The 13,099-nt window shown below is 41.4% G+C and overlaps 1 protein-coding gene across 2 annotated transcripts in view; it reads left to right on the forward strand.

The window, feature by feature from the left end:
- The window catches only part of Ubr1 (ubiquitin protein ligase E3 component n-recognin 1), a 123,726-nt gene extending 110,894 nt beyond the window's left edge, over positions 1–12,832 (forward strand). For both annotated transcript variants that reach the window (XM_027422093.2, XM_035447131.1), the window contains 7 exons: positions 274–407; positions 2,595–2,703; positions 4,719–4,775; positions 6,031–6,108; positions 8,276–8,446; positions 10,038–10,139; positions 11,704–12,832. In XM_027422093.2, coding sequence (XP_027277894.1) covers positions 274–407; positions 2,595–2,703; positions 4,719–4,775; positions 6,031–6,108; positions 8,276–8,446; positions 10,038–10,139; positions 11,704–11,845 — 793 coding nt within the window. In that variant the 3' untranslated portion in view covers positions 11,846–12,832. The remainder of the gene's footprint in view (positions 1–273; positions 408–2,594; positions 2,704–4,718; positions 4,776–6,030; positions 6,109–8,275; positions 8,447–10,037; positions 10,140–11,703) is intronic.
- The last annotated feature ends 267 nt before the right edge of the window (positions 12,833–13,099 follow it).

A 13,099-nucleotide genomic window follows, 5' to 3' on the forward strand; every position in this document is an offset into this window, starting at 1 on the left:
TTTAAGAGTCTCCCGGTAGAGGTTGAGTGCTTAGCCCTTGACAGAGCCCTTGTTTCATAGAGCTCTAGTTTCAATGCCTAGCACTGCCAAAAGAAGGAAAAATATTATAAAAGTTGTTGTTGTTTTTTTAGAAAATGTATACACTAAAGCAATTTGATAACTAAATACTTTTAAAGAAATGCTTAGAAATTAAGTCATTGACTAAATGTGATTTTAACAGGGGTTGTGTTTAAAATCTGGTAAATATTCTGTTCTGGATTTGTGATGTCCTAGCTTTGTTGGCTGTAGCATTCCTGGCTGGTACCTGTGGGTCTCACTGAAGAATGGCATCACCCCTTATCTTCGCTGTGCTGCATTGTTTTTCCACTACTTACTTGGGGTCACCCCACCTGAAGAACTGTTTGCCAGTAAGTAGGAGACTGAACTCAGCAGGGAATGGAGGCTTGTCTTCACTGTTCTTGTCTTCAGCATAAGACACAGCAGGTGGAACCACTTCTGCCCCTACCCAGGTGTCGTCAAAAGTGAGGCCAAAGTCCTGCACATCCTACTCTTAGTTCCTGTAGTTAAAGTCCTTGAATTATTAAAACACCTGCATGTGCCAGGTGGTGGTGTTGCGTGCCTTTAATCCCAGAACCCGGGAGGCAGAGGCAGGTGGATCTCTGTGAGTTCCAGGACGGCCAGGTCTTGAAAAATAAAAACAAACAACTTGCATGCAAGGAGCTGGAGAGAGAGAGCAACAGATAACACTGGCAGCTGTGCAAGCCTGATGACCAGGGTTGAGTCCTCACACCCCAAACAAAAAGCTGAATGCAGGACTGCACGATTGTTCAGCAGGTAAAGGTGCTTGTTGCCAAGGCTGACAGCATAAATTCAATCCCTGGAGCTCACATAGTGGAAGGAGAGACTCCTTCAAGATGTCCCAGATGCCCCACATGCACACTTTGATATAGTCATGCCCCCGGCCCCCAGCAAACAAATAAATGTAAAAAGTAAATAAAAATTTAAAAACCAGAAGCCATAGCAAGCAGTTGTAATCCCAACACTTCTATGAAAAAATAGAAGCAGAGACAGGAGAATCACTCTGAATCTCATGGGCTACCTAGCTTGGAGTTCCCAGTATAGCAGTCGAAACAACAGCAGAGCTGGTTTTAACAAGGTAGAAAGAAAGAACCTGAGTCCTAAAAGTTGTCCACTGGCCTCCACATGAAAGCAAGGCCTGTGAGCATGCACAGAACTTTTTTAAAAAATAGCTTTATGCAAGCCACATGTGGTGGCACACACATTAATCGAAGCCCTGGAAAGGCAGAGGCAGGCAGATTTCTTTTAGTTCAGAGGCAGTCTGGTTTCAGGCTATATAGCAAGATGGTGTCTCAAAAATAAAGTAAAATACCTATATGAAGAGTATAACTGATAGGATATACAGAAAATTAGAGATATTTGTTACCTTTATGGAAAAGAACTTTTTCCAGGTAGGAAGATGACTTTATTGTATACTTTTATTTGGATTTTGAACATAAAGCTATGCTAAAGAATTAAAATAGTGATAAAAAGGCCTTCTGAACAATGAAAACCATGTATGTTTACTAACAGCATCATTTTCTTTTTCATTTGCTCATTTCTAAACCCAGATGAATGTAGAGAAGCCTTCCTTACTATGTTCTATTGGTGAGAGTCAGAATATTTGCCTGATTTTGAAAGTGACCACAATTGTCCAGAGAATCATTTTGTCCTTAGAGAATACATTGATGAGGTCGCCTTTACTAGCTGTTAGCCTCTTTATCTTGAACTCTTCAGTAGGTAAGATGCAATCAAGCTTTGTTAAAGTTCTCTATAAAATAGGATATTACTTTCCAAGGAATTTCCAGCACAAAGCTCATACATTTATCCAATAGCTGCCATAGAAAATAAAGTATTTTCTTTCATTAGGATGGAGCCAAATATAAAGAAGCATAAATATGCATGATATAATACATAATGGAATGAGTCTGGCAAAGAAAAATAAAGTTGATCATGGCAAGGGTCAGAACTCTTGGACATAGTCATCCAAAGATTTTTTTCTCCAAGGAGACATTAAACAAAGAGCTGCATGTATGGGATTGAGCTGGACAGATAGTTGAAGAATGTTTCTACTTTAAGAGAAAATCAGTGTAAAGGTATTTCTTGGCAAAGTAAGAGAACAGTGAAGATATGATTCTGGCTGGAAGCCTAGTGGGCCCAGGAGGTAGCCAGATGTATGTATTTCACTTGGATCTTTAAACCACAGTAAAGGCTTTATGAGCTATGGTGTAGCTCAGTGGTATAGCATGTCACCATTTCTGAGTTCTATCCTCAGCAAAGTACTGCCTGTCTTCCCTCCTCCACCCCCAGAAAAAGAAAAGACTCTGCATTGTATACTAGGTGTAGTGGTTAGTCACAGGAGCCATCTGATCAGGATGACTCAGATTGTGCTGTGAAAGAATCACTGTGGCTTATTTGCCACCCACGGTTTTATAGAGCAGATGATAGAAATGAGTGTCAACAATGAAGGGGCTACTTTAACACTGAGTAGATCAGAATAATGTGCTTATTAAATATGTCTTGTTATTCTCTTGCAGACTCTGCTGAAGGAGAGTACAGTGCACTCTGTAGCTATCTGTCTTTACCCACAAATTTATTCATGCTTTTCCAGGAATATTGGGATACCATAAGGCCCTTACTGCAGAGGTACTATGGGAGTAAATGTAATTGATGGGTTTCTATCTAGTTTGAAAATTTTTTGTTTATTTTTGCTTTTGATTGGTTTTTGAAACAGGATTTTGCTGTGTTGACCTCAGACTCCACCAGTTAGTTAGTGGTGGAGTCTGAAGTTTTTGAAATGTTAGTCTTAAGTTTTTGAGATGGGGTCTAATATAGCCCAGGTTGATCTAAGACTCACTATGTAGTTGAGGATAGCCTTGAACTCCTGATTCTCTTGCATATGTCTTCCAAATGCTGGATTTACAAATGGGAACCACAGTGCCTTCTTTTAATTTGAAAAAGTTTTTAATTACAATTATTTACTATGCTTTTCGATTGGTTAGCATTGACTGCAGAGGTAGGAAAGTACAGAAATTCTTAATCCACATGCTTCAGGAGTCAGTTAAGACCGGCCTCAGCAGATGGGAATCCTGCTTGCTCATTCCATTCATTTTGTTTCTGTACAATTGATGTTTCATCCCAATCTTAAAACATGGTGGGGAATATGATGTGCTAGTAGATACAATCATAATTAAGAATCACAAAATGCTGGGCATGTTGCAATTGGGAGGCAGAGGCAGGCGGATCGCATGAGTTCCTGGCCATCCAAGGCTAGACGGTGAGGCCCCCATCTCAAAAAAAAAAAAAAAAAATCAAAGGAGCTCAAACTTGAGCTTGTGGTATTTCCCAATTTGTAGGGAGACTAGCATGGACAAAGTCCTCTGTGCAGCCCCAGGCTCTGTATAAACCAGTCTCGGCGGCGCAGCACATGTGTGTTATCCCAGAACTTTAGAAGTAGCAGCATGAGAGTTAGAAGTTCAAGATCATCTTTGACCATGTAGCAAGCTTGAATCTAGTTCTCAGCACATGAGACCTTGTCTAAACTGAACTGTATACAAAGCCATAGAGAATGTGGTAGAGCACGTGTCCCCAGAGTGGCTGAGAGATGGAAAGGCATGTGCAGAGCAGAGACCAGCACTGAGCTGTCCTGTAGAGACCAATGTGCCACCCTTGGGAAAGACTTTTCTGCCATATCTGATCCTGGACCTCTGTTTACTGTCATCTCCCAGCCTCCACTCTCCCTACCCTCATAATGTTAATTTTAACTCTCACTCTGCCATTCTCTTTTTCTTTCTCATGCCTGGGACGGAATTGGGTGAATTCTAGCCTGTTTCCTACTATTAGTCTCAAGCCCTAGGTTCTCTGTCAGGGTTCTGCTTTGCTTCCTAATTTCTCATGGGCATTGTGGTCTCTCATACAATAAAAATAAATGGTTTTAGGATTAATGTCACTTTTTAGTACAATCACAGAAGATTTTACAAATTTTAACTTGTGTCTGCTCTGCTCTGTGGAGCTCTACAGGTTGCATCTCCCAGTGTTCTTTGTCAGTTGGCTTCAGTGTAGGTTTAGCACTAGCAGGGTGCTGGAAATAAGGAAGGAGAAGGAAGCCCTGCTACCTCTCTGCCTCTTAGGGCGTCTTTAGTGGTGTTGATGGTTCTTCTGTGGCTCCAATTGCCCCCAGAAAAGCCTTCTGTGATCCCATTACCCACTGGTGACCCTACCCACCCCTCCACTCCTCCAGCACTGGGGCAGGATTTAAGGTTTACTTGCCTTTTTGTCTCAAGATCACCTTCTTAGCCTTTATACAACTTCTCATCTCTTCTGCGGATTGAATCTAGGGCCTTGAACTAGGCAAGTATACCACGCCAAGCTGTACATTGAGTCCCTATCACATGGATTGCTACTTCCTAGTATTAAATTCTCTCATTTAAATTGTAGATGGTTTTTGTTCTAAAGACTGTAATTGACAAAATGCTTGAAAAGGAATTCAGAAAGGGGAGTGAGGGTGTGGGGGGAGAGAAAAGGGATAAGATGTAAACTTAAAGACAAAGAAGGAACATGAAAAGACAGAATTGGAAGAAGGGTTGGTGCGTATCACGGGGAGCCTGTGACACTCTGGTGATCCTGTGCCCACCCTCCTTCACTCTTGGCTTCACTTACAGGTGGTGTGCAGATCCTGCCTTACTCGACGTTTTGAAGCAGAAAAGTGCTGTGGTCAGGTTGGTTTTACTATTTAAGCCTCTCACTACATCCTAGCTGTGTTTTTAAGGTGCTTGGTTGGTTTGCCTTCATTCCTGGTCTGTGCCCTTATTCTCATTCATTGTTTCCTATGTGTCTCTGGGTCTTTGCCAGACGTCAGGTTCTTCCTGTATTGGTTTTTCTTGGAATGGCCAACCTTTCTTTCTTAAATTGTCAGAAGCCACCAGCTCCACTGGCAGACTCTTCCTTAAACTGGTACCTGCCCATCAAGTCGAAAGGGTTTGTGTTTAGCTGCTGGTACACTAAAGATGGTGGGTTACACTGTTCATATAAACTAGTCCCCTCCCCCTTTGAGGATAAAGATGTAAATAGAACTGACTAGTCGTCTCTTCTTAGAAACTAGCTCCCACAATACCCCCCCCCCAAAAAAAAAAAAAAAAAGACAGGGCTTTTCTGTGTAGCCCTGGATATCCTGGAACTCACTCTGTAGACCAGGCTGTCCTTGAACTCACAGAAATCTGTCTGCTTCTGCTTCCTGAGTGCTGAGATTAAAGGTGTGTACCACCGCTGCCCTGAGAGAAACATTTTTAAAAATATACTTTATTGCTGTAATTTATGTGTATGTTTTGTCTCTATGTATGTTTGTGAATCATGTGCATGTCTGGTGCTTGTGGAGACCAGAAGAGTGTGTTTTATCTCCTGGAATTGGAGTTAGAGATGGTTATGAATCACCTTGTGGGTTCTGGGAATTGAACCTGGGTCCTCTGGAAGAGCAGTCTGCTCTTAATCTCTGAGCCATCTCTTCAGCTGGACATTATAGCACACACCTATGGCACAAGTACTCCAGGAGGGTTATGAGTTGCGGGCCAGACTGGGCTTTGTAATGAGGGTAAGACTTTAAAAACAAACAAGCTTTGTCAGTGTCCCCCGCCGCCTCTCTCTTTTCCCCCCTTCCCTTCCTCCCCCGCCCACCGTGGTTTTGGACAGTTTTGGAGCCTGTCCTGGAATTCACTCTGTAGACCAGGCTGACTTCGAACTCACTGAGATCTGCCTGCCTCTGCCTCCCTAGCTCTGGGATTAAAGGCCTGGGCCGCCACTGCCCAGCTTAAAACCATTGAGTCTTAACAGAGTTCATTTAATGTTTCTCTTGTTTATTTTTCCTGAAAACATTAAATTGATGATATGCCCATGGTTGGAATATATTCAACCCTAGTTTTTAGATAAGAAACTACACCAGGCCAGAAGCATTCTTCAGCTTTAATCTGTTCACCCTAGGTACCCTAGAAAAAGAAACAGTTTGATCGAGCTTCCCGATGACTACAGCTGTCTTCTAAATCAAGCCTCTCATTTTAGGTAAGAAAAAAAGGTTGGGGGTGAGGGGATGCCCAGTATCTTTTCCTGAGTTTTTATCTGGTATCTGGTCTACTCTGTAACCAGTGAACTTAACTTGTGAAAAGTGACCAATGAGGGCGAGTGAGATGGTTCAACTGGTAAGGGTGCTTCCTACCAAGCCTGTTGACTTGTGTTTGGTCTTTGTGTCTTCTTTCATTGATGGAGTTATTTCTTCTTTTTAACTATTTAACTTCTTTTAAACTATTACGAATAGTGTTACTATAAACAGTCATATACAAGTTGCTGAACATAGGTGCATCTCTGCTTATTAACTAGCTCTTAGAACTTAAATTAACCCATTTCTATTAGTCTATATTTTCCACTAGGCGCATAGCTTGTTACCTCCCATCTTGCTTCCCCAGCAGCTGCTGGTTCCCCCTAACTCAACCCTTCTTTTCCCTGTATCAATGCTTAGATTTCCTGCCTGGCTCTATTCTGCCTGGCTACTTTATTAACCAATGGCAATAAAACATTTATAGCATACAGAGTGACATCCCAAAATCAGTGGATTTTCTTACTATGTTTTTTTCTTTCATTTGTTTTGTGGTACTTGAGCTTAAGCCCAAGGCCTTACACATACTAAACATGCACTTGTCATTAAGCTGTATCCAAGCTCAATCAAGTTTTTTTTCTTATGTTTACATCTTAATCACTACATCCTGCTGTTACTTATTCTTTGAAAATTTCATGCATGGGGTGGTGATGGCTCACGCTTTTAGTCCCAGTACTCGGGAGGCAGAAGCAGGTGGATCTCTATGAATTCAAAGTCAGCCTGATCTACAGAGTGAGTTCCAGGACAGCCAGGGCTATTACACAGAGAAACTCTGTCTCAAAAACCAAAACCAACAATAAACAGAAAATTTCATGCGTCTATACAGTGTGTTTTTATCATATCCATGCTCCACAACCCTCCTCAAGTTCTCTCTGAACACATCTCCCTCTAAACTTGACATTTTTTAGCCCATGGAATCCTATTAATGCTGCCCATAGGGTCATAGAGGATGGCCAATTTACTAGTGACTCCACCCCACCCCCAAGAAAAGTGATTCCTTACCCCTAGTAGCCACGAGCTTCCAATAGCTCCTGAGCTGGGGGCTAAGTAGCTCCTCCTTACTCCATGCTGGTTTTGATATTCTTTTTGGATTTTTAAAAATTATTATTTGTATAAGTGTTTTGCCTGCATGTATATATGTGCACCATGCATGCCTGGTACCCACGGATACCAAAAAGGTGCATTGGATCCCTGGAATTGGGGTTACAGATGATTGTGAGCCACCCTGTGGGTGCTGGGAATGGAACCTGGGTCCTTTCTGCAAGAGCAACAAGTGCTTTTAACCACTGAGCCATCTCTCCAGCCCCATGCTGGAGTATTTGACGGGCTTCATCTTGTGCAGCCAGTCAGACAGCTGCTCAGAAGATGGCACTTCACAGCACTTGTTGAGGGAAGATTGATATACATGTCCCGTCTGTGACTGGGCAGTCTCAGCTGCTTATTCTCATCACATTGAACAGTTAATTAAGAGTCTGTGTATTAACAGCTACCCACTGCAATAAGAAACTTCTCTGACTAAGATAAGGAGCAGCACAAGTCTGACATGGGAGGTTCTCAGGCATAGGCAAGCTTAAGCAGGGGACATTGGGGTCCATCACTTGGTGTGGGAGGCCCTACAGGTTTAGCTTCTAGAGCAAAATTCCTGGGCAGTTTGTAGCATAGGTGAGCCTGGTTCAGGGATCTGTGCTGACCAGTCACCTGGAACAGGAGTACCTGGTGGCATAGGCCTGCTCTAAGTGGGGCTAAATCAAGTTTGTTTTTTTTTGTTTTTTTTTTTAAGAGTTATTATTTATGTGCATGTGTGTTTGTGCCACATACATGCAAATGTCCATGGAGGCCAGAAGAGGGCATCAGATCCTCTGGAGTTGTGATTGCAGGCAGTTGTGAGCCATCTCCCCAGCCCCTTACGACCCTTTCAACTAATACAGATTTGCAGTCATCTAACTAAATATCCTTTGTCTTTTAGTAGCTTTCTTTGCTGAGTAGGGTGAGCGATGGAAACATGCTTTACTGCTAAGTACATATATGATCTGGGTTTTGTTTTACCAACACACTGAATGTGTCCTCCCTTTTAAGGTGTCCTCGGTCTTCAGATGATGAGAGAAAGCATCCTGTCCTCTGTCTTTTCTGTGGAGCCATCCTATGTTCTCAGAACATTTGTTGCCAAGAAATAGTGAACGGGGAAGAGGTTGGAGCTTGTATTTTTCATGCACTTCATTGTGGTGCTGGAGTCTGCATTTTCCTGAAGTGAGTATGGAGTCATTTAGAAACTTGCAAGGGATCTTGGTTGAAAATGTATGTCCAGTCAATACGCCAGCAGAATAAGTAGTTCTTTAAAAAATAGGATTCTGGCCAGGCGGTGGTGGCACACGCCTTTAATCCCAGCACACGGGAGGCAGAGGCAAGCGGATCTATGTGAGTTCGAGACCAGCCTGGTCTACAAGAGTTAGTTCCAGGACAGCCTCTAAAGCCACAGAGAAACCCTGTCTCGAAAAACCAAAAAAAAAAAAAACAGGGGGGGGGGGAGAAATAAATTCTGATTACATTTCTTTCATTATTAAAAAAAATCTTAATGGTATAGACTTTATATCAACAATTCCAATACTGTGTATTTATTTATTTGCATTTTCCAAGATAGGGTTTCTCTGTGTAGCTCTGGTTTGTCTGGAACTTGTTTTGTAGACCAGGCTGGCCTCGACTCCCATATGTATGCCTGCCTCTTTCTCCCAAGTTCTAGGACTAAAGGCATTTACCATGATGTCCAGCAATTTATTTATTCTTGGGACAAGTTCTCAATATATATAGAGTAGGCTGGCCTTGAATTCCCAGACATACTGTCTCTGGAGTGCTCCTGGCCCAAGTTTGTCTTTTGGATGTTTTTATTTTCTTCTTTGAACAGAAGATTCAGAGTAGGACAATAGTGATAAATGTTTATGAAAGAATATAGATTGCTGGAGAAAAATAAATTTCAAAGTTGGTTTCTGTGCTTTTTCTTTCTATTCTCTGGGTAGAATTCAATTTTTTTTATATATAAACCCACAAGTCTTAGTAACTGTGACATACATTATCATTGCTTAAAGGCAACCTTTAAAACAAGAAAAGAATGGCATAGAAGCCAAATTCAAACACCTGTTTGCTTCTGTATAGCCCACAGGAGTAAGTCTACCTATCCTAAGTATGCACTTTATACTTTCTGTTTATTTTATAATTTCTCATTGTAATGGGTAAGCATTTCTCGACACTAAGTTTCTCAAAGTACTACTGGCGGCTGTCTGAAACCAGAAAAGCTTATAACACTTCCTTCGCTGGTGGTCCTAGACTGGAAGACGCTCTGTCCTTCCTTGAAGCCCCTTCTGCCTAGGTGGGCAGTTAGGAAAAGGCAGAAGCAGCCTCAGACACAGTCCTCCAGGGCCCTGTGGCTCATGTAGGACAGCCTCCTTTTGCAACATACACAGCTGGTGATACTGATTTCCTCCTGCTTCTCTAGATCTGTGGATCCTTTCCTATTGCATTATAGAAAAACAGCAGTGTTTGCTCCCTTTACTCAGACAATACACAGTTTAGTTCGAGGCAGTGCCCACACCTTTAATCCCAGCACTCAGGAGGCAGAGGCAGAGGCAGCCTGGTCTACAGAGCGAGTTCCTGGACAGCCAGGGCAACAGAGAGAAACAAAAAACAAAACCCCATAGTTTAGTGTAATCAATGGCTGTATTGCCTTTTAATTGAATTTTTAATAGATATTGGCCATGTCTTTTCTTTAGCTTAGCTTTGATTTGGTGTCTATCATCTACACATATGTGTCTAAACCATGCCTTCCTGCCTTTGTTTTGTTCTTCAGAATCAGAGAGTGCAGAGTGGTCCTGGTGGAAGGAAAAGCCAGAGGCTGTGCTTACCCAGCCCCTTACTTAGATGAATACGGAGAAACTGACCCTGGTCTAAAGTAAGATTATCTTCAATGGAAGATTTTAATCAGTTGTCTTATATTTTATTCACTTTATAGTATGTGTATAGTTTAGTTCTTTAAACATAAAAACCTGGAACTGAAGTTACTGATGATTGTGAGCTGCCATGTGGTTGCTGGGAACTGAACCCAGGTGAGTACTCTTAACCACTGAGCCAGCTCTCCAGACCCTGATTGGCCATGTTGTGTGAGACAGGCTCACTGATTATAGGATGCTGACTAGCTGGTCAGTACCAGGAAGCTGCCTGTCTTCAGCTCCTCAACACTGGGATTATGGTCACATGTTCTCATGCTTAGCTTTTTATGTAGGTCTTGGGCCTTGAACTCAGGTCCTCATGCTTGTACAGCAAGCACTTTACTGACTGAGTTAACTCCCAAACCTTTTTATTATTTGTTCTTTTAAAATATCATTCAAAATTAATAGATTCACTGCATAGGGCTTGGAGATTTGTTTTTGTTGAAACAGTGTTTGACCTGTCTTTAAGTTTAAAGGAGAAGATACTTCGTGGTAAAAGTAGTTAATGCTGATCAGGATGGAGGTCGCCTTTAGTCCCAGTACACAGGAGGCAAGAGCAGGTGGACTTGTGTGAATTTAAGGTTAGTTGGATTTGAACTGTGAGTTCCAGGCCAGCCAGAGCTACAAAGTGAGAGCCTATCTCAAAAAGCAAAACCAATAGTAACAACAAAATAGTTGATAATCGAGGATAATCTTAAGTTGTTCTAGAAAAATATAGAATTTTTAAATTTCATACTGATAAACAGTATGAAAATTGACAAGAAGCTGAGACTCTAGATGTTCCAGAGGCCGAGATGCCTGTTACCTCCATCACAGCACTCAACAGACTTCAGGCTTTTTGGAAGCTGGCACAGTGTTGCAAACTGTGTAATCCTAGAATAAAAATGTAGTTACTTAAATATTGCTAAGCCAGTTATAATGATGCACACCTATACATATAGGCCCAGCTACTTGGGAGGATGAAGGTGGAAGGTTGTTGGAGTATTATTAGTTCAAACCCAGCCTGGACACTTCAACAAGACACCTCTTCCTTAAGTAAAAAAATAAGCAAAGAAGAAAATGTTTGCTAAGCATTGGTAAGATGAATCATAGGGATGGTTATAAAACGAAATATTTCTGGGCAGCTTTTTTTACTTTAAGGGCTTCCTGTTATGCCTTATACCTAACCTCCTATGCAAAACCATAAATTGAAGCTGGGTAAACTTTAAGGACAGAAAGCCATTAGAACCTCATTCAAGCTAACCATCACACAAGACTAGAGTTGCTTCAAGTTAGACACCTCCAAAGATACCAAGTTAGACACTTGTTTAAATGAGGTCTCATTGTGTTTGTCATGTACATGATCTAATTTCCCAAATAGTCAAGGAGTACATTTCCTTAACTAAGTGGCGTGCCAAGTTCATAGCAGTCAGTTGTGAAGAGTTCCCCATCACTAAGTCCTGTCCTGGTTAGCTGCAGGAATATCTTGGGAGATATCACTGTTATTTGATTCAAGCTTAGATGTCGTTATTTTTTTTTTTCCTGAAGGAGGGGAAACCCACTTCATTTATCTCGGGAGCGATATCGGAAGCTGCATTTGGTCTGGCAACAGCACTGCATTATTGAAGAGATTGCTCGGAGCCATGAGACTAATCAGATGATATTTGGATTCAACTGGCAGTCACTCTGAGCTACTCTGCCTCAAGACAATCATGAGTGACATCAATAATAAAGGCTGATTGAAAATTCCAGAGAACTTTCTGAGGACGGGGAAGTATTGGAGAGTCTTTTGATCCATGACCAGATTCGCATACATTAATAAAATGGAATATTGCTTTTAATTAGCAAACATAAGCTTCAAGGGAAAAACAGAACATAGATTAATCTGTTTTGTGTTCTAGAACACTAAAGAAATGCTTGTTCACCCAAGTGTCTATTTCTGCTAATATTTCCAGAAAACTCATTCCCTTTCATAACTGTCCTATTTCATTTCTTAAATGAAGTCACATCAAGCACTTGTGGACATTTATATGTCTGGTTAAAGTCTCTCCTGAGTATAATTCAACTTGCATTAGATCTCTGACAAGATGCTGATCACCTGTGATGGCCTAAAGAGCAATTACAGAACTATGCAGTATCTTTCAACTGAAAAAGGTTTTAAAAGTGTGAACCATTTTAAGGAAATATCTTTACTGTACCACATACGGCTTCAGCCAGAAGCAGATCTAGTTCTTTGTATGGACTGAGCATGGGTTGTACAAGGCTGGAGAGCATCTTGCAATATAGACCGAAAGGATTAGGAGGATGTGCTCATTATGCATTCCTTATACAAAAACCTGTTCTCCTCACCTGACTCCAGATAGCAAGTTGTCTGTTCCATTTTCCAAAGGCAGGTTTCTTCAGTGAGACCTCTTGTCTCTTGTGGCCCCATCCAATTGGACTCTGAGAAACTTTTGCTGTTCTGAAGCAAACTCTTTGTAGAATAAAAATCAGAGAATTGACTCAGTGAATGCTCATTTAAACTGAAATTAGAACAGTCATATTTAAGCCAGTCTGAAGCCCTCTATGGCTTCTAAGAGACAGATCCTAGATTTGATGTCTGTGTGAAAACTTTGGTAAACTATGATTTATGACTGACAGAAACAGGCCCCCCCCCAAAAAAAAAAAAAAAAAAAAAGCCTGGTAACCAGGTCTGTGTCCTATTAAAGCCTGCTATGGTTGAGCCATCTTGCTTATAAATAAATAATGCAGCTCTCTTGAGTCTGTGAATAGACTTCTTGGTTCTTGCTTTTAACCTTTAACGTCAAGAGCATGTGAATTAACTGCAGAGAGATCCGTTGATTTTTATTTTAGCTTCTGTGAAATTGGGTAATGTTAGCAGTTGAAAGATGTGTTTGAAGATTGTATCTTCTTTTACCCTTGGCTGCTGCTATCATATATGTGT

Source organism: Cricetulus griseus, chromosome 6 (genome assembly GCF_003668045.3).
Source record: "Cricetulus griseus strain 17A/GY chromosome 6, alternate assembly CriGri-PICRH-1.0, whole genome shotgun sequence".
NCBI classification, from domain to species: Eukaryota; Metazoa; Chordata; class Mammalia; order Rodentia; family Cricetidae; genus Cricetulus; species Cricetulus griseus.